Source organism: Gadus macrocephalus, chromosome 11 (genome assembly GCF_031168955.1).
Source record: "Gadus macrocephalus chromosome 11, ASM3116895v1".
Lineage (NCBI taxonomy): Eukaryota > Metazoa > Chordata > Actinopteri > Gadiformes > Gadidae > Gadus > Gadus macrocephalus.
In genome coordinates, this window is record NC_082392.1 from 8,309,739 (window position 1) to 8,330,019 (window position 20,281).

The following is a 20,281-nucleotide window of genomic DNA, read 5'->3' on the forward strand; positions in this document are numbered from 1 at the left end:
TTCAGGTCGTTCTTTTTGCCTGTGTGCCATGGTCCTGCTCAAACGTGATTAATGTTCAATCAATATATTTTCCACCCATATGCAGATATCAGTTCAAGGAGAATAGTCACAATCTTCAAAGTAGCAAAGATGACTACTTCCAATTTTTTTATTGTAAAATGACTTGAATACTTACTGACAAGTCAGCAATTATACTTTTAAGTAATTCATTGACATGTTTATAGTATCGAGGAAGGTAAGAAATATTAAAAAGCAAATGTCGGAGCTTAAAGAAAAGCAGACCGACAGAAAACAAGGAAGTGTGGAAAGGAAAGAAAGCTGGCCAGAGCATAATATAGACCTACACACCATGCAAATAGCCTAAAGAAAGACTAAGAAAACTTTCAGGTATACTACAACGTCTGAGCACTGAAAGTAGAATGTGTTAATGGTAAGCATGTTAAGTATTAGGATTTTTCAGCCACAAAGAGTAAAGACTTGTCTTCTGAGGAGCTGACACAGTAAAAAGTCGAGAAGATTAGATAGGCCTAAGTAAAGAAAAGAAAATTAGCAAAAGATGAAGGACAGAGGAAATGAACACAAAGATGGCTTTATTTAAAGACCACAGACCAGTCACAAGAAGAATGAGGTGGTTAAGCCTTATATCTGAAATGTTCTGGCACATTTTCTATTGAATAATGGTCTCAGTTATTGTTAAATTAGTTTTCATCCAACAAGCACATTCTCAAAATATTACACAATAAGTTTGAAGAAAGCACATCGGTCTAAGGATTTCACTCAGGCAAAACAATCTAATTTGGTAGACAAAATATAATCCAACAAAGTGGTGAACAAAATATATTCATGGGGAGAGAAACTGTTTTGATATGTGAAATGAAAAGAAGCCTAGACTAATTATCGATTATTATTACCAAGTTATTTTTAGATAGACTTTTTTTTTTACAGAAAATGCTGACATGTGAAACCGTGAAGGAGAAGAGGTAGATTGTTGGAAAGAAGAAAGTAGAAGAAGAAATTATACAACAGTCAAATGCATCTATATTATATGCTTTTCCACATTTCTAAAGGCCACACTTTCATTTTTTTTTAAATCCCAATGTCATAGCGGTCTATCAGTCTACTAATACAATGGTAATGGGGCCGGATGTCCTCTGTTTTCTCACACACACACACACAACACACGTGTCTTTTTACACGTACACATCTAAACAAGTCATATCAAATTTTCCACAAAAAGTGTGTACAAGTTTGACCAATGTAAAGTCTATGGACCCAGCCCCCCACCCAATAAAAGCTTCTTGTATAATTTAGCCCCCTGTATCATCTCTATCAGTCTCTTATCAGTCAACGACCCAAATGTAGTGCAAGGCACCTATCTATCCCACCCTCCACATGGAAGGCCAAACAGAACAGCAAAACTCTTAAAACAAAGTCAGTCAAATCTTAAATAAAAAATATCAACAGTGTATCCATTAAATAGTATTATCCTTAGTTTTGCTGCCATTTCTTCACTTCATATAACAGCGAAAAGGCTACAGTATTTACAAGCACAGTCTGTTGAGTCTCAGGGAGCGATTGTGAGGGACATAGAGCGAGAGGATGCCTCCTCGATGTCTTCAAGTATGATCTCATAACCTGTCCTGCAGCGTCCATGGATCAGCCAATCCCAGAGTGACTGAAGAGAACCCTCTTGCTCCATTAGTAGGGAGTGAAGCGATTGTACCCTCCTCTGTACAAACTGGCCTGAAACGTGAGCAGAGAAGAGGTGCAGGCTGTGTTTAAACAGTGGTAAACGCTGTAGCTTTTCATTGATTAACGCGGACACGGGACAAAATGTTTATTAATTAAATGTTAATGCATGTAGATGGTACCCACCATGGTTCCAACTCCATACGTTGTGGTGGGGCCGACTGCGTGGTGATAGGGGTCCGGAGCTGTGGTATAGACCCGTCCATATCTGGGGAACCAAAGTACGTTGACGTGTTGCCAACCCCCAGTCACCTCAATATAGGGCTTACCTTTACTACACTGTATCACTGTATCGTTTTCACACTATCATTCATAGTTAGGAATGGAACTGGTTACATCTAATCAATGTTTATGTTCTGTATACATGGATTGTTTGGTATTGTGTATGTATTGACCAGGTCCAGTATGAATGGTGTATGTCCTCACCCATCACTGTAGGTTGCTGTGGCAGCAGCTGCTGATTGGGCCATTCTGTAAGCTGCTGGATAGCCCCCCTAATAGGAGAGACCAAACATAAACCTTCAGCCAACAGAACAAGACAAAGTGACATTGATCGATTTGAACCCCCAATTTCATATCAATGAGTATAGGAAAGGTGTGTTCACTTACGTAGACTTCTGGTCCATACAATCCCTCCTGGTATACAACTCTAATAAAAGAAAACACATATTTATCTAAAAAGTATGGTATTGATGGTGTTATCTGCCAGTAAACATGAATGTTGAAATAGTGGAAAAAGTAGCTAGTAAGTAGTCTCACCCAGGGTAGCCAGGGACGGCAGTGGGCGTCGCCGCAGCAGAGCGAATCGTATTGTAGACGGCCCTGCCACGCCCCCGCAAAGGTGAACCCCGATAGGCTAAGGCAGGGGCTGCTACAGGGTAGGGGAAACTGGCAACTAAACCAACAGGGACAGAAAGCAGGAGTAAGGTGTACATACTACATACAGTAATTGTATCATTACTGTATATTTTAAACTGATCCAAGGACCCTCTCTCACCAGTGTAGAGCTCAGGGGCGTACATGGCCCCCATCACTTGGTTGATCTTCCATCCAGCAGCTACAGAAGAAAATAAAACGTGATGTGAAGTTTGATCTAGCAACCAGAACCTCAAGCTGATAAGCCATCCAGGATCATGTAAAGTTAACAAAAGGTGCCTTTACCTGAAACCTCCTCATTAACCACGGGGGTCTGGGGCTTCTTAGTGACCACTCTGGCAGTGGCGTTGTTGACCTGTGGAAACACAGGGACCAAATGTAGTGTGATGAGGGCGAAAAGGAAATAGAGATACACAGGTATATCGATCAGCGGAAGGGCAGCCGTATGTTCTGTCTTTACCTCAATCTTCCTTCCTTCCACTATCGTCCCATTCAGTTTCTCCCGGGCCCGGTCAGCCTCCATTGCACTCTCAAATGTGACGAAGCCGAAGCCCTGCCAATGACAAATGACTTCAGGTTTGAGAAGGGCATTTTGTAACCATACGATGTATAGAGCTATTCTATAATATAACTCAAGGGGCCCTTATATATGTGTTATAACTCACCTTGGACCCCCTTTCATTGAAGATGATTTCGACATCCAGAATCTTGCCAAATTGCTAAATGAAAAAAAGAATTCATACTCTAAATGATTGAATCGGTGAATACACAAACAGTGCGGTTGCAGTTTTAGAGTGTGTTTGGCTATCAATCAATCCAAGATGGAAAGTATACAATAACCTCAGCCTGTGGGAGTCTTGTTGTCTGGAGGAATGTGTGACTCACCCCGAACATCTGTCTCAGGTCGGGGTCTCGGAAGCGGAAGGGGATGTTGGAGACATGGAGGCGTTTGGGCTGGGCCTTACTGGAGCCTTCGTCATCGCTGCCGCTCCCCGCCCCGCCCCCTGAGGACAGGGCCACGCTCAGGGCCTGGGAGTCAGAGGTCACGGGGACCAGGGCATCCTCCTAGTGAAGTGAACAGTGTGTTGGTATGTGAATGTGTGTGTGTGTGTGTGTGTGTGTGTGTGTGTGTGTGTGTGTGTGTGTGTGTGTGTGTGTGTGTGTGTGTGTGTGTGTGTGTGTGTGTGTGTGTGTGTGTGTGTGTGAGAGGGAGAGACAGAGAGAAAGGTACAAGAGGAGTGAGGAACAGATGGAAGGATTGAGAAAGAGTTAAAAAAGGTTCCAAAAATGATAGAATCTTATGCTATTGATAAGCTTGGTTCAGGCAACAAATCACCTGTCCACTATCAGATTAGGAAACGCCACTAGTTTTTGTGTACAGTGTGGTACAGTTTATACAGTGTTGTGAGCAAATCATTGCATAAGACAAACTCATTCATCATCTCCTAAGAGCCAAGTGATCAAGACCAAAGTTGAACACGCATTCAGCACCCAGTGAGCCATCCCAGGCAGATATGAGGAGGCGTGATCTCTGTTATAGTCAGGCATCTATTAACACATGCCTGTTAGCGAGGAAAAATACATCTACAAGGTAGTGTTACCCTACCCTATATATTAAAATATAGGGTAGGGTTACCCCACATATCCTAATACTGAAACTGTTACCTCAAATATCATTGCTACCTGTGTGTCCTGTGCTTATTGTACAATTTAGACAATTTAGTGTGAACTCTACTTGGGTTGGCATGTTTTACAAAGGTTTGATGGATGTATATTCTAGAGATCACTAATTAACAGTAATTAAAAGCCTCCATGCAAGACAGTTCAGAAATAAAGGAGTGTGCCAATCGAAACATCCACCATCTCACAATGCACCACGATGCTGCTGCTGTTGTGTGTGTATATGTGTGTGTGTGTGTGTGTGTGTGTGTGTGTGTGTGTGTGTGTGTGTGTGTGTGTGTGTGTGTGTGTGTGTGTGTGTGTGTGTGTGTGTGTGTGTGTGTGTGTGTGTGTGTGTGTGTGTTTTTGTGTGTGTATGTCTGTGTGTGTGTGTGTGTGTGTGTGTGTGTGTGTGTGTGTGTGTGTGTGTGTGTGTGTGTGTGTGTGTGTGTGTGTGTGTGGTTTTGTGTGCGTATTTGTATGCGTGTGTGTGTATTTTTGGTTTGCGCATGTGTCAATGGGAAACCTGCCTCCACAAATGCTGCAAAAATGTCCAAATGGCAAAGTAATGGAAATTTGAAAAGGCAAAGAATGAGATACGTTTTAGTCATCTGTTAGGTACAGAAGAAAGGTACAGAAAGTACAGAAAATGCAAAAAGATGGTGAATAGTTTTTTAAATGAAAATAATAAATTAAAATGACAATCCCGTGTGCAGAGGAGAAATGGCAGTATTAGCGTACTAGTAGAAAAGGCAGATAGACTCGTGGTCAAAGTGCAAAAGGTCCTCAGTGCAGCCGGGAACAAAACAGATTAAAGAGGAGGAAATATCAACAAGACAGGGAAATTGTGCAAAAGCTGTGTAAAGGAAGGGGTGAGAGAAGGAAGGCCTCAGAGGGAGAGGGAGGAATTAACGTTCTGCAGAAATCACGGTGCTACATGTGCTGCCAAGGGTTAAAGGTCAGGGTTCAAGGGGCATCATTAATAATTGGTAGGGGAAAGGGGGGGAACATGAGGGCTGACAGAAAGACACATCCTCACACACAGGGAAGCTTGAGCCAACCATATTCACTGTGGCTACAGTCCGAGCCATGGCTCATGAGAGTAGAAAGCATGAACCACGCACCCTCACATACAACACACACATAAACAAGCTCTGGAGGAGGGCTGGGATGGGGGGGGGGGGGGGTGATGGGGTGGACAGAGAGAGAAGGTTGTGTTGGGGGTTGGGTGGTGTCAAGTCACGATGCAGAACTGCATTCTGGACCTGGGTGATATTTCTGAGGGACAGGGGGGCGTCATCTGGTCAGCCTCCCCCTTTTGACCCCCCATCATGGCGACGTCTCAACTTTCCCGTCCAAATTCAGGACGGACCTTGTATGTCAGGGGCTCTAGTAATAGAACGTATAAACGGTGCCACAAAACACCAGTTATGAGAGAAGAAGAGAGAGTTGGTTCAACCGGGACAGACTGCTCACCAGCCTCGTCCAAGCAAGCATCATGAATAGTGCATCAGAAAACTGTCAAACTGGTGAAGATAATCATCTCTATTCAATAGCACTCCTGATACATGCACGCTATTCAGTGGGTTTATAGTGGAGAATCAAAGGTGTTGTTTTTGAAGGACTCCTAAAGTATGCAGTATTTTGGATTTGTAGGACGCAATAAGTGCAAATGACTCAATTTCCACTTTCCAAAATGTTGACCTAAACACTCATTTTTTCAGGTATCACCAAGGGGGGAAAATGGGTCATTTTTTTCGAATAACAAATCCCAGTGCAGCTGCCCTGTCCTACGCAGTGTCAGCAGGATCCCTTACATTGGAATGAGGGGAAGATGAGGCCCTAAATATAGACGGACAGACATCCTACCTGGCCAGCCACGGCCAGGCTCATCCTTCAATACACATCTCCTATCATTTGAGTTCCTTTGAATCGTCTCAAAGCTTTGATAATGGGAGAACACGTTGCAACATGTTGGCCGTACCACATTGCTTGGTCCCAGGTCTGCGCCCTCGTGCTGCGGGCCCTGATACACTCTGAGCTGGGCGTGCTCCTGGTACTCGCCACCAGCGTGGGCGGGGCTAAAGTCTAGAGGCGGGAGTCTGCCTGCCACATTAGGCGGGCCCTGGCCTGGAGGTGGGTATGAGGGAGGCGGGGCATAGACCTGGGAGAGGGAGGGGTCGGCGTTGCCTGGGCCACCCTCCTGGCCGGACCCCTGTGGAATAGAGAGAGAGAGAGAGAGAGAGAGAGAGAGAGAGAGAGACAGATGGTTAGTTGTGGTTCCTTCCAAAGAGCAGGTGAGAAACATCGTAAAGACAGTTATGAATGGACCAACAAACAAACAGTAGCCCGTTGTGCAAAGAGTAGCATATTTCATTCACGGGCTTCACTTAGACTTCAGTAGAACAAATCTGTAGATTTAGCCAATATGGGTCCAGCAAATGCAGGAAAACAAATTCATTTGGTTTATATATTCAAGAGAGCAATAGATCTCCTAATTATGAAAGTAAAATTAAGTAAAAAAGTAGTGTTTCTTTTTTTTGGAAATGACTATGTCTCTAGTAAAAAAATATTTTTTAACGATTTTGAAGCAGAATAGTAGTATGATGTGGAATCACATACAATGAAATTAATACTGGGGAACAACTAAACCGCCATCAAGAAACACAACATTGAAGGAAACCGTAGTTGTGTTTAAATAATTACAGAGGTGATAGCTAACTAAATGTCTTGCCCTTTCACTGCATGATGTGTTTTCAGTTGCGTGTTCTAACAGCTGCTAAGTGTTTAGATGCCAGATACCCGCCCAGTTACCCTTGCAAGCCACTCATTGACCAATCATTTTGCGGATAGAGACATTAAGATCATGCCAGCTGTGGTCACTTGTGTCTGTCAATCACCTTGTTCCCCTAGCCCCCGATCTTTACAGTATACACACACACACACGCACACACGTGTCGTTTATCACAGATGACATTGTAGTTTAACCTTCTCTTTAAGATATGTATTTGTGTGTTGTTATATATTCAATCTGTCAAAATCACAAAAAGAACCTATATGAATGTGACCGTATTGATGGCTGATTGGTCCGTATATTGATGTTGATCTAATATTGACAGTGCTGTAGCTGGCTGTCTGTGGTATTACAACAACATAGCTGCTGACATGAGACATGTTTTCCTTGTCATACATCAGACTATGATGTACATTCACAGTTATTAAAAAAACATAGATGTCTTGAACTGGTTTGAGTCTTAAAGTGCAACATCAACATTTGCTCCTTCTATAACTATAACTTATAACAAACTGTTGCCTTAGATGTAATGGGTAAAATGGAAGGTGGAAGAAATCCTTCCTCATAACTTGAATATTAAAAGGGTCTGTATATCAGAGTGGTCATTTAATGTACATTTGAGAAAGATGCTATACTTTTGACAATGGTTGTAATTAGCTTCAGCATCAACTGAAATATGAAGGATATTTTCTTCAAACACATTCCCCCTTCAAATGTATGTTTTCAGCAGATAGCTTCCTATATCTAGAGGAATGGTTGACCAGGGGAATGTCTTAGTCTGTCTCAGTGGCCATCTCTGGATTAACACTCTCATAAATTCCACAGAGTCTGAATATAGCCCCTTGACGGCCTTGGTGGTATCTTTAGCAGCACATAGTGTGCCTAGGATATGAATCTGAACTCATCAACACAGAGGGTGTGTGCATTAAGTTGATGCAACATCTGGCTTCTCTGATACTTGACGTGTTTAAACCATTGGCTCAAAATTAAGTGAATGATTATGGGAGGATGATCAGCCATATCTAATGAAACAGACTTTTAAACACAGAACAGAAAATGCTTTCAATGCGTGTCCCCTCTATTACTGTTACTATGTTTTTTTTATTTTGTAAATGTGCCTCTCCATTTGTTCCTTTCTGCTCCTCCTTTGCCTCTCTGCTTCTCCTCCTCCACTACAGCTGTCAGCTTCTAGTCAGAGGTCAACGACTCTGTGCCAGGTGCATGCTGGGACAGCTGTCAGAGGATTTACTTACACACAACACAGATGTGAAGCGGTAGCCAGCTTGAAATAAACCAACTATAACTACGACATAACATACCAGTTGAATGGACAATGTAATGTCTATACGTTTCGATTCTAAAGCAACAAAACTTAAAAAAGTATCATATCTGTTGGTGTAACCTAACTCTTAGTCTCTTGAAGGCCACCTCTGTGATAAGTGCCCTCCGCTAGAGTCAACAAGATTGGTGATAAAATACCCTCCCTGAGATTATCTTGCCTGGTGAGAAGGGCTAAAAATACAGGCTGTTTGACACAGATATAGATGGTTAAAGGAGTCCAGACACATGTAGATGTGGCAGGGATGTGGCATGTCTTACGCACATGAATATGCAAACACAAGCACACACACACACACACACACACACACACACACACACACACACACACACACACACACACACACACACACACACACACACACACACACACACACACACACACACACACACAAACACACACACACACACACACACACACACACACACACACACACACACACACACACACACACACACACACACACACACATATAAACATAAACACACAAGACAAAACACATATGCATCTTACACACTGTCAAAACACACAAAACAATACTGATAATAATAATGCAAGTGACGTGGATCTTAATTTATCCATCTAATATATCCTACAGTGAAATACATACTTTGTTATGTGTTTCCTCTAACTTATGAGCAGCTGCCAACAGCTCTTTGGGCTTGTTATTAGCCTAACTCTGGCCTGTGTAAGACTTCATTACCGCCATTCCAATGTTGACTCTTTGCAAACATTTACTCCTCAAGTTTCACACCTTCATGTGGTTACTCAGAGTGGGTTAATCACAATAGTCACTTGAATGAATGAAGGAAATTACAACGCAGTATGTGCTGTGAGCCAGGGATGTCTTAAAACACACCCAAACAGGTAATGTTGACCAATAAACCCTGGGTATTCAAATGCATCAAAAAATAAATGAAACCAATAAGAGGATATTTAAACATAATGCATATGCAAATGCAGAGGGAGACATTACCTGCACTAGGCCGGGGTAGCACGAGGCTGACTGTTGGTAGACAGGCAGTCCATAAGGCGATAGAATCACAGTAGGTGAGGAAAGCATAGCCCTACACACTGCCGCGGTGACTGAGAACGGTGGCGGGGGGAGATTGGATTGGAAGAGGGAAATGAAGATGGAAACAAAGCAGTGTAATGCAGGAGTCCAACCACACAAAAAATAATAAAGTAAAACAAAACAATCAATAAATAAATAGGAAAGTAATCCAAAAGAGAGCGAGAAGAGAAGCTGAAGGTGAACTGATCCTGCCCCGCAGAGAACGAGTATTGAAGAGCAGAAGGGAAACCAAGAGAACTTCTGAGGGTCTGTCAGTTGGCCAGCCTGATAGACAGAAACACATGGTCAGGGTCCCATTTCAGAAACATATAAATAGTCCCTCTGTCCTTCTATCTGGGTTTGACACATTACCACACTCCATCACGTAAGTTAAGGCATTTTTATTTATACACAAATACGAAATTACATTATATTTCCAAAATAGATGTCTGATTGATTATTCATTATAATGTGTAACTTTCTATGTATCTGCATAAGGCTACTTTGTTCCCATGTAGGGTTAGGTTGTTTACACAATTCAATAGAACCACAAGTTACTCTGAATAATAAGTCACAGTGGTGTAAGTCATCACATCTAAAATGAATAAGCATTGGTTGACAGGGAAGGGAAAATCGAATTAAAAACTATAAAATAAATTGGATATATAAAAAAGAGGTTCACCGATTTCATCATTAGCCAGTAGATGGCAGCCTACAGATCTATGGCAGTAGATGATTCACAGCTTCCGTTTTATACCTAGGTGATGGGATATGTAGTTCCCCTGGATTGAATAAAGGCGCTGGAAACGTCCATGGACTTCCTCTTTACTTAGCGAGCCTGTGGAGCACAGGTACGGTTGACTCTTGCGGAGTTTATTTACTGATATTGAAATGGTTGCTGAACAGATTTGCCACTCCAGTAGACCTAATTGTATTTGCTTCGTTTTGTAATGCAGTACATGATACTATCGGGACCTTTTTTTTTTTTTTGACATGCCTTCCATTGCTAACACGAGGTCTGAACAACGTGGCTAGCAATTGCGGCCTATGCTATGCTAACTTAGCTTCGACCGCCGCTTACTTGTTAAATCTTTGGAAAACGGACCTGTACATTTCATGGTTGCAGGTAACTAGCTAGCCCAATTTTTATTAACTCATTTTCTTCAATTTTAGGCCAAAATAAGCAACCATGCCCACTGCCAGGAGCTGGGTTTGTCGAAAGACCTATGTCACCCCCCGTCGTCCCTTCGAGAAGTCTCGTCTCGACCAGGAGCTGAAACTCATTGGTATAACGCTAAGGGTTCCTTGCCACATAATTATTGGGCATCATCGTTTTACATATACATATTGATGTATTCGAATGTATGGGACAACTGCAGTTGAGACTAATGTACTGTGTTTTTAGGTGAGTATGGGCTCAGGAACAAGCGTGAGGTGTGGAGAGTTAAATTCACCCTGGCCAAGATCCGCAAGGCTGCCAGAGAGCTGCTCACCCTGGACGAGAAAGAACCCAAGCGTCTCTTTGAAGGTACGAGTCGTCTTCTATCGTCGATCGATGCGAACCTGTCATTGGCCAGTGATTATAATATTCGATATTCAGATCTTCAGTGGTGTCAAGAATTCCTCGTGAATGAGGCCAATCTAAAATGGTTCATGTCAATACAAGGGAGATGCCGTTCTCCCTTTTTGATTTGGGCTTTATAGTAATACCCATGGTCCAGTTTTCAACAAAAGGATAATGTAATGTTTATCCCTTCGTTTCAGGTAATGCTCTGTTGAGACGTCTTGTCAGAATCGGTGTCCTCGACGAGGGTAAGATGAAGTTGGATTACATCCTCGGCCTGAAGGTTGAAGATTTCTTGGAGAGGAGGCTGCAGACCCAGGTCTTCAAGCTCGGGCTTGCCAAGAGCATCCACCATGCTCGTGTCCTGATCCGTCAGAGACATATCCGGTAATCTATCCCATGGTTTAAAATGTCTGACTTGTTTTACCAGTCTGACTTCTGTATGGCCAAACACTTCACCAGTCTCATGAAAAACCTACTGCTTACTCTTTCATCAGAGGGCCACCAACATGTATTGCTCTTCGTTGAGATGAATTAAGCATATCACCAAGGTCACTTCGGTATCAAAGCCGTATACCTTGTCAGTAGAACTTGCCCAGAGCCAATCCCATCCAAGCGAGAGGGCTTTGGTCGATGCCATGTCACTGGCTGAGAGGTAATGTATGGAGGATTGCACCTCGGGCAGGCTTGATGCACAGCATGTGCTCATCAACCACTAACTCTAGGTCCTCTGATCAGGCCAGTGATTATAATATTCGATATTCAGACTCTCTATGGTGTCAAGAATTCCTCGTGAATGAGGCCTGATCAAAACATTAAGGGAAATTTGACTAGACTTCAAATGTATTTGACGCGTCAAGGCTACAGCTAAAGGTTTGACTTTTTCTGTATTAATTTATGACAAACCACCCCACTACAACTGGTTACATTTCTATAAATAAAAAATGGCAGTTGAGTGACTAAAACCATCAAGTGGACCCGACTTGAGGCTAGAGTTTAAACCACTACCATGTTGGAGAGAGTAATGATCTCAATTTCTCTTCCTTGCAGCGTGCGTAAGCAGGTGGTGAACATCCCCTCGTTCGTGGTGCGCCTTGACAGCCAGAAGCACATCGACTTCTCCCTGAGGTCTCCATACGGTGGCGGACGTCCTGGCCGCGTCAAGCGAAAGAACGCCAAGAAGGGACAGGGTGGATCCGGAGGCGCTGATGATGAGGAGGAAGACTAGGAAGGATGTTGTCCAGGCAGTGTTTGTTGATGCTGCCTGATCAATGTTTCAATAAAAAAGTTTCACTTCAATATCTTGTTTTGGGTCTTTCTGCTATAGTCAAATCATGAATACGTTGAATGGATTTGGAAATTATGAGTATTAAACAAATGGCAAATATTCATATTTTGGCTGATAAGCACCCATAATACATGGTGTATAGGAATATTTATAAATACGTGTTTTCCGGGTGAAACCAGGAAAGTTGGAAGGAAAATGGGACGCCTCGTAAATTGATGGAACGATTATTCTCTCAATCAACGGTTGCGCTCCCTGGATCACCGATGAAGGGGGCGGTGTGTCCACATCCAGGAAGTAATCAGAGAGCAGTTGACTACATCGCTGAATGGCACGGCTAGCTCAGAGTGCATGGTCTCCTATTCTGCCCTGGTGACTTTATAAACGTAAGTACGCGTTTCGTATTTATAAAGCGATAAGTGGGGTTGATGAATACGACTGGGGTTTAAATAGTCAACAATGCGGCTACAAAGACGAGTGGAGTACGGAGCTAACTACTACCACCCAACAGCTGGGCTCCCGTCTAGTACTGGCAATATGCCTATTCATGTTGAAATTATGCCTAGCTATCTGGTAGAGGTAGCTATCCAAAACTGACATGGGACCAATTTGTGCGACTATTTCTGAAAGCATACTTAACTGAAAATGGAGTAAGCAACAGTGTGTTCTGGCAATACATCATGCAACTTCCCATGTCGACGCTGATCCCGTTGTTTTTTCGCAGCAGAACGATGTCTCCTGACGAGCTGGTGTACCTAGGGGTACTAGCTGCCTCGATCCCCGTCGGCTTCCTCTTTCGTTATCTTAGTGAGTGTCTCCGTACGAAACCTTGCCCAACCTCATTTTACAGAGCTATTAAAAATAGCTATTAATAACTGGGTTATATTTAATCAGTACGCACCTCATTATGAATGAGATAGTCCACTTACACATTGCGAAATATCCTATGATGGTGTTTGTTCTACCTTCTTGTTGTGAAAGAAACAGGCGACGTGAAGAATGTCAAGATGGCACTAGCTGCATGTTTTGCTACTGCATAAGAAATGTTATGTCTCTCGTACAGCAGGTGTTGACAGTAAACATACCGAGTGCTTCAGCTTTGTACTGTAGATAAAATAATGTCAGGGCTACTTCAATCGCATGATGAATCAGACTTGCTTTGTGGTATTACGTGTATTTCTGACCCAATACACTCATTCTGGTTTTGCCTACATCCTTCCCCTCCAGGTCCTCCCGTGAAGCAAGGAGCAGGCTTGCTGTTGGGACTGTCCCTCACCATAGCAACCTGTCAGATCCACGCCCTCCACTCTCTGGTGACAGTGATTGGAACATGGATAATTATCAAGAGTACCTGGCGGTGAGCGCCTTATCCCGCAGTGTTTCAAGCATGTGTCGAACCATGCCATTGTTTTGGATGATAAGAGTATTAGTGATGGCTGAGAGACGCCCCTCACTCCATACTGTGGTTTCTCCATCGAGCAGGAGCGCCCCAGCCCTGTGCCTCGGGTGGACGTTTCTCTACCTCCTATTCTTCCGACTGGTCACATGGTTTGGTCTGCCGGCGCCAACGCCATTCGCCAACGCCATCCAGCTTCTGCTCACCCTCAAGGTACCACAGAACACCACCAAGTCACCCTCTTTCCAGCGGTATATCTCTGTGGAACAGTTCTCATCTGTTTGTCAAGTCATACATATGTCTGACAACAGCCCCTCATACTGACATGCAAACAAGTTCAAGTTTGTAAACCAGTGGACGTGGGTAGAAAATGCAAAAAGCAGTAGAAAACCTTTCATTATTTTTATAACCTCAACATATTTGTACGTTGTCAATGGTAATCATTAGTGATTTACTTAATGTTATCAATCAAATCCTATCCTGAAGCTGATATATTATACAAGTACAAGTAGAATTAGCTTGCCATGCCATATGTCTCTTTGTCCACAATAATTCTAAAATCGACACTCCCAGAACCCCTCCCACTCATACTACCCCACCCCACCAGCAGAGCTACGCTCATTCACGTTACACAGTTTCACAGCCGGTCAGAGTGGACAGACCCAGAGCCGGATTAACCCAAAGGCAAACTAGGCACGTGCCTAGGGCCTGATTGGCGGGGGGGGGCCCAGACAGAAGTAAAAAAAATAAAAAAATAAAATGAAATAGCCAATACAAATGTCCTACCTACTATTTATTTCAGTGATAATATATCTAAATATATTAATTAACTAAAAATAGTGACGTTGTTTATCTTAACGTTACGTCACATTAACACCAATCAGTTAAGTCCGAGGGGAGGTCAGCGGGTCAAGACTAAGCGGAACAATAAAGCTAGCAGGCAGGTCGTTTCTTGAGTAGGCTAACATTCAAGATGCTTTCGGGTGCGGCAAAACGTAAAAAGAAAAAAAATGAAGAGGAACAAAAGAAGAAACAGCGGGGGGCTTTACAGAAGTTTCTGTCGGGCAGCCGTCCGACAGCTGTGAACCTGCTCGTGTCAGCAGAGCCAGAGGCCGAGCCAGGCCCGCAGCCAGAGGCCGAGCCAGGCCCGCAGCTAGAGGCCGAGCCAGGCCCGCAGCCAGAGGCCGAGCCAGGCCCGCAGCCAGAGGCCGAGCCAGGCCCGCAGCCAGAGGCCGAGCCAGGCCCGCAGCCAGAGGCCGAGCCAGGCCCGCAGCCAGAGGCCGAGCCAGGCCCGCAGCCAGAGGCCGAGCCAGGCCCGCAGCCAGAGGCCGAGCCAGGCCCGCAGCCAGAGGCCGAGCCAGGCCCGCAGCCAGGCCCGGAGCCAGGCCCGGAGCGAGGCCCGGAGCCAGGCCCGGAGACGCGGCCCGAAGACGCGGCGGAAGACGCGTCTTCGGGCCGCGTTTAATGACTGGAAAAACTGTGCTAATCGCTTGCATGAACATGAGAATTGTATGGATCATCGCACTGCTGTGCTAAGTCTATCATCACTTGGAAATAAAAATGCACGCATAGATTCAAACATAGTACAGCAACAGGAGTCTCCCACAATGGGAACTTTTTGGGATGCTTGGAGTTAATTAGTCGCTTTGATCCACTACTGTCAGAACATCTAGCCAGATACGGAAACAAGGGCAGGGGAAATACCAGTTACCTGTCCTCTACAGTTTGTGATGAGTTTATTCAGCTGATGGCTGAGAAGGTTCTGCGTGCCATTGTAAAAGAAGTTAAAGATGGCAAGTATTTCTCCATCATTGTGGACTCAACACCTGATGTCACACATGTTGATCAGCTCGCTTTGATAATTCGCTATGTCCTGAAGAAAAGTGGGGAGGCTGTCGAGAGATTTTTGGAGTTCATACCACTACATGGTCATACTGCAGAGCACATGGAGGAAACACTCACACAGCTAACGCTATGTAAAATGTGAATTAACTTTTATTAGTAACTTTGGTAAGTGTTAGGGTTAGGTTAGGTTATCGATGGAGGGGGGCCCAAAAAATACAGTCTGCCTAGTGTAGTCCATTTATTTAATCCGGCTCTGGACAGACCATGTTAATGAGTATTATGAATTCTGAATATTTCCCTCCGACCAACTGGTAAGGGCAGGGCTCAATCGTACATGTTATGATTGGAAATCATCAACGCAATCGATTTTGCCGCTGATGTTATAAAAGGGATTCATTCAGATTTTGGTAGATTGATTGCATCTTGTGTATTGGAAGGAGAAATATTCCATTGATCAAATGTTGATGCGGCTTTGCAGAGAGACAAACTAAAGGTCTTCTTATGTCCTTTAAACAAGATGGTGAGTCTAGCAAATGAGGTGCAAAGTTACCACCTGGAGAAGAAGAAGGAAGTGAGCTCGTTCTCCAAATCCCCCGTCATTGGTGGGCTGTGTGCAGAGCCCTCCCTCTATGACACGCTCTCCTATAGTTACTGCTACGTGGGCATCATGACAGGTATGTCAATCAAGTTGAATGAAGGACTAACGCTTGTGTTGTCTTCCCAACTTTATACAGAGGCATGATCTTTGTGTGGGAAAATTGTGTTTTATGTGCTGTGGTTTGATGTGATTTTTACTTTTCCATCCTGTTTTAACTCTTGTTCTCTCTTTGTCTCACTCTCTTTGCCACATGTTCAATATTGTGTGAGTCCATATTCGTTTTTCACTAATAAGTTTGCCTGGATACTTAGTAACTCTTGCACTTGTCTTCCTGCCTCTTTTTTATGCCACCACCCCGAATTTGCTCTCTTGCAAATCCACTGTGTTCCTTCACTGTGCTGGCGGTATTCGTATTATCCCTGTGTATAATCATCCTCATTCATTCCTTCTGTCAACGCTGTCCTCCACTCCCTGTACCTCATCCCTCCATGTTGTCCTCAAAGGGCCCTTCTTCCGCTTCCAAACCTACGTGGACTGGCTGAGGCAGCCCTGCCCCCTCACCCTGCCCGCCGTGGCCCCCTGCTTACAGCGGCTGAAGCTCGTCCCTGTCTATGGAGCCCTGTTCCTGGCTGTCAACTCTGTCTTCCCCCTGGGCTACGTCCGCACAGATGACTTCCTCAACGACAACTTCTTCTTCAGGTATAGGGGACACAGAACGTCACCTCGAGGTGCTCTGCTTGGTTACAGCCTATTTACTGTTAACTGGTCGTTCAGCAGGCGCTTTTATCCAAAGCAAAATACATTCAGATGCATGTCACTTAGGAACAGGTGGTGTTAGTTAGACAACTCGCTCAAAGATACCAATAGGTTTGTTGCAGACAATTATGATCAAACCCAGTACACTTAGATGTAGAACTCCCTTGCCGCTATACTACCCGGCCTCCTATCAAATGTCTGTGTGTGTTGAGGTGTAAAAGAGTCCAAATACGTCCTAGCACCACATCAGCCGTCACTAGTCAGAGATGATTGATTGGTGTTTTCACTCTGTTTCCAGGTTGTTCTACATGACCGCGGTGTTCTTCGTGTTCCGCATGCGCTTCTACGCGGCGTGGTGCGCGGCGGAGGCGGGCTGCATCAGCGCCGGACTGGGCTGCTACCCCGAGGGGGCCATGTCCAAACCCGGAGGGGGGCCCACGGTCAGCTACAGCCCCGACCCTAACGCCCCGGTGGCGTACGACTTCAAGACCATCCAGAACATCGACTGCTACAACACAGACTTCTGCGTGAAGGTCCGCCACGGCATGCGCTACTGGAACATGACGGTGCAGTGGTGGCTGCACCACTACATCTACCCCAACTCCCCCTTCAAGGCCTACGTCCTCAGGTAGGCCCACTGGCTCCTCCATGGTGCAATCCCAAAGAGGATTGGTGTTTTTATAAGTATTTACATTTATAATTATTCTTTTCATAATATTCAATCTTTAAGAATGTTGTGAAAGTGGCATGTATTGCTTACTAAGTGGGGTTTTAGGAAATGTATTGCAGTCTAAGATCAAGAGAGACACATGGCGTTGTGTCTTGGGTGTAGCTTTGGGTATATCACTGGAGCATTTCAGATGACAAATCTTTGAAAAAACCTCCCATATTTATACAGTTCCTATTATTGGCCGCAGATTGGCAAGAATATATACATTTAATCTTAAATTCAGAATACAGCCAACGTTTCATGTCTGACTAATGGACCCACAGTTTTAGCTGGAAGCTCAGTATTTTTAATTAAGCCACAGAACCTAGCGTTAACTATAGGTGTCCGGGAAACTATACCGTAACTCGGACGTGGACATTAAATACATTGCTGCTCAGAAGGAGCTTCACTATCCACAGCCCCGCCCATTCTGCCGGCGATTTGAGTTTGCCCTGCAGAAGGGTCTGGAGAAGAGCAATACATTTCTTTCTAGTTTCGATACGTTTTTGAGGGAGCCAGTCACCAAGCTGGCTTTTCCACCTGGCGCGCTATTGGCTGGTTTAACACAATGACGACAGGTAAGCAAGCAGCCAATTGCGTACAGAGTAATTTAAACTAGGCCCATTGATCAGGCCATTTGTGCTGAAGAAACTGACAGCAGCTTCTCCAGACCAACTTGCAATCTACGATTGAGCTTGGTCTGGTAATAGCCAGGCTAATGTTGATCATATAAGAGAAATTACCACGTCGTTCCTCATCTCACCATCTACTATGCCTCCCCCTAAAGGGCTGGCTGGACCATGTTCATCAGCGCCTACTGGCACGGCCTCCACCCTGGCTACTACCTGTCCTTCCTCACCATACCGCTGTGCATCGCCGCCGAGTCGGCCATGGAGGGGTCGGTCCGCGCCCGGCTGGGCCCCTGGGGCCAGAGCGCCTTCGACTGGGTGCACTGGTTCCTCAAGATGCGGGCCTACGACTACATGTGCATGGGCTTCGTGCTGCTGAAGGCCGGCGACACGGTCCACTACTGGACGTCCATCTACTTCGTCATCCACGTCCTCGCCGTCGGCTGCATCGTGTTAGGTCGGCTGACGAGAGGCAGCAAGAGGGGGGAGAAGAGGGGAGAGAAAGAGGAGGGAAAGGTGGAGGAGATGGAAAGTAAGGATAAGCTCAAAGAGGGTATTCGAGCTAAGCAGGACTGAGCTTGAGTGGTGTGAGGTGACAGTGGATTGGGGAGGCCAATACAGCTTAACATTGAATTTACATTGCAAATTACATGCTGTCGTGTTTACCAGTTTTTAAATGTTTTGCCGTTCCTGTGTCAGTATAATGTTCTCCCTCACAGGAAGCTCCAACTCATGATTACGTAACGACGCAACACTTCCAGGAAATAGTGTGTTAAACCATTTGAACGTACTGTACATATATACTCCCCAGCAAGTATTACGCCACACCAGGCGAACTACGTCTGGGATCGGTTAATGCTATTTTTGTGACAATGAGATGTACACAGATAATACTCAACACACGCATTGATGATCTGTTTTTGTGTGAGGATACTTTACTTCCAAGACATGAAATGATCCATGACAATGATCCAGAACCCTTGTTTTCGATTTGAAGCAATTCTTCAAATTTGGGGTTGGTTAACATGAAATATAGTTCAAATAAAGAGAGTTATATGGATTCAGGGATCATGGGCAGACCAACAATGCGCTCCATAATTCACAAGTGGGAGACAAGTGAAGAGATAGTTCTTCTGTAATATACCTGGCTGGAGTGGGTTTTGTGGTTTTGTGTTTAGATATTGTGTTTTCAGAATATTACTATCACTTGTGATAAAAACCAAAATACACTCAGACATTTTAGTTTTATATGTGCCAATGTTCTCAGAATGGTATTTGTGCAGGCAAATTGTATAATGCAGTTATGTACTATATATGTAACTACACCTATCAGTACAGGCAAAGTTGTGAACATAACTAAGCAGGCAGATTAAACTATAAATTCAAAATAGGATTGATGATAAATACAAATAAAAAACATTTAACTGTTTACTTTAATTTATAAATTGCCAGGGTACCTGTGCTAGAATCCCCCTACTGTGGATCAATCAAGTCTTCGGAGCATTCCTTCATGTGTTGCCTAAATGGTTTGATCCGTTCCGTTCAGTCATCTCATCAGTCATGTTTCAAAGGGTTGAGGCCTTGATCAGAATCACGGTTGTTACTCACTGCCATACTGTCTGGACTGCAATAAAGAACCACTTCAGGTTTGGACCAAACATGACATTCAAAGTCGCGGTAATCTATAGCCGAGAGTCTTGAGTCAACAGCACAACTGTGTGCTTGGATTTACAAACCAGTTGACTGCCATCTCAAAAGTAACTCACTATTTGTAAAAATTTGAATTTCAAATCAATCGAAATCAATCGTGTTTTGTAGGTAATCGCAGGGTCGCAGTAAATACATATATTTTTATTTTAGCTCATGTTTGAGACCTATTTATTAACTTCGGCCTAGTTTGCTCTGTTATTTACTTTGCCAACTGCAAAGATTGTAACACTTCCATTAAATGATTTCCTCACAAACAAGACTGTCGTTTTTGCTGTTGCATCATTCACATGTTCGGGGGAAGATGTTTACTAGGACAGG

General features: G+C 44.1%; 3 protein-coding genes across 6 annotated transcripts; 2 read left to right on the top strand and 1 right to left on the bottom strand.

The window, feature by feature from the left end:
• Nucleotides 1-1,247: 1,247 nt before the first annotated feature.
• On the bottom strand, nt 1,248-9,719 carry rbfox1l (RNA binding fox-1 homolog 1, like). Its single transcript, XM_060065093.1, has 12 exons — nt 9,394-9,719; nt 6,269-6,499; nt 3,511-3,690; nt 3,291-3,344; nt 3,086-3,178; nt 2,911-2,980; nt 2,747-2,806; nt 2,509-2,644; nt 2,359-2,398; nt 2,176-2,243; nt 1,876-1,957; nt 1,248-1,743 (listed from the first exon to the last, which is right to left on the bottom strand). The coding sequence occupies exons 1-12, from the start codon at nt 9,478-9,480 to the stop codon at nt 1,699-1,701; spliced, it is 1,146 nt and encodes a 381-aa protein (XP_059921076.1). The 5' UTR covers nt 9,481-9,719; the 3' UTR covers nt 1,248-1,698.
• Nucleotides 9,720-10,232: 513 nt separating this feature from the next.
• Nucleotides 10,233-12,334, top strand: rps9 (ribosomal protein S9). Of its 2 annotated transcripts, XR_009528049.1 has the most exons (6): nt 10,233-10,322; nt 10,645-10,757; nt 10,877-10,999; nt 11,236-11,422; nt 11,533-11,690; nt 12,086-12,253. XR_009528049.1 is itself a non-coding variant. In XM_060065113.1 (5 exons), exons 2-5 carry the CDS (start codon nt 10,661-10,663, stop codon nt 12,261-12,263), a joined length of 585 nt encoding a protein of 194 aa, XP_059921096.1. In that variant the 5' UTR covers nt 10,233-10,322; nt 10,645-10,660; the 3' UTR covers nt 12,264-12,334. The 2 variants fall into 2 exon arrangements, 1 of the variants encoding a protein (XP_059921096.1); XM_060065113.1 differs by lacking the exon at nt 11,533-11,690 and having other exon boundaries at nt 12,086-12,334.
• Nucleotides 12,335-12,553: 219 nt separating this feature from the next.
• On the top strand, nt 12,554-20,222 carry mboat7 (membrane bound O-acyltransferase domain containing 7). Of its 3 annotated transcripts, none has more exons than XM_060065081.1 (8): nt 12,554-12,706; nt 13,045-13,127; nt 13,548-13,677; nt 13,803-13,929; nt 16,079-16,235; nt 16,663-16,858; nt 17,214-17,543; nt 18,412-20,222. In XM_060065081.1, the coding sequence occupies exons 2-8, from the start codon at nt 13,052-13,054 to the stop codon at nt 18,827-18,829; spliced, it is 1,434 nt and encodes a 477-aa protein (XP_059921064.1). In that variant the 5' UTR covers nt 12,554-12,706; nt 13,045-13,051; the 3' UTR covers nt 18,830-20,222. The 3 variants fall into 3 exon arrangements, with proteins under 3 accessions (XP_059921064.1, XP_059921066.1, XP_059921065.1); XM_060065082.1 differs by having other exon boundaries at nt 12,574-12,706; nt 13,048-13,127; XM_060065083.1 differs by lacking the exon at nt 18,412-20,222 and having other exon boundaries at nt 17,214-17,547.
• Nucleotides 20,223-20,281: the final 59 nt, after the last annotated feature.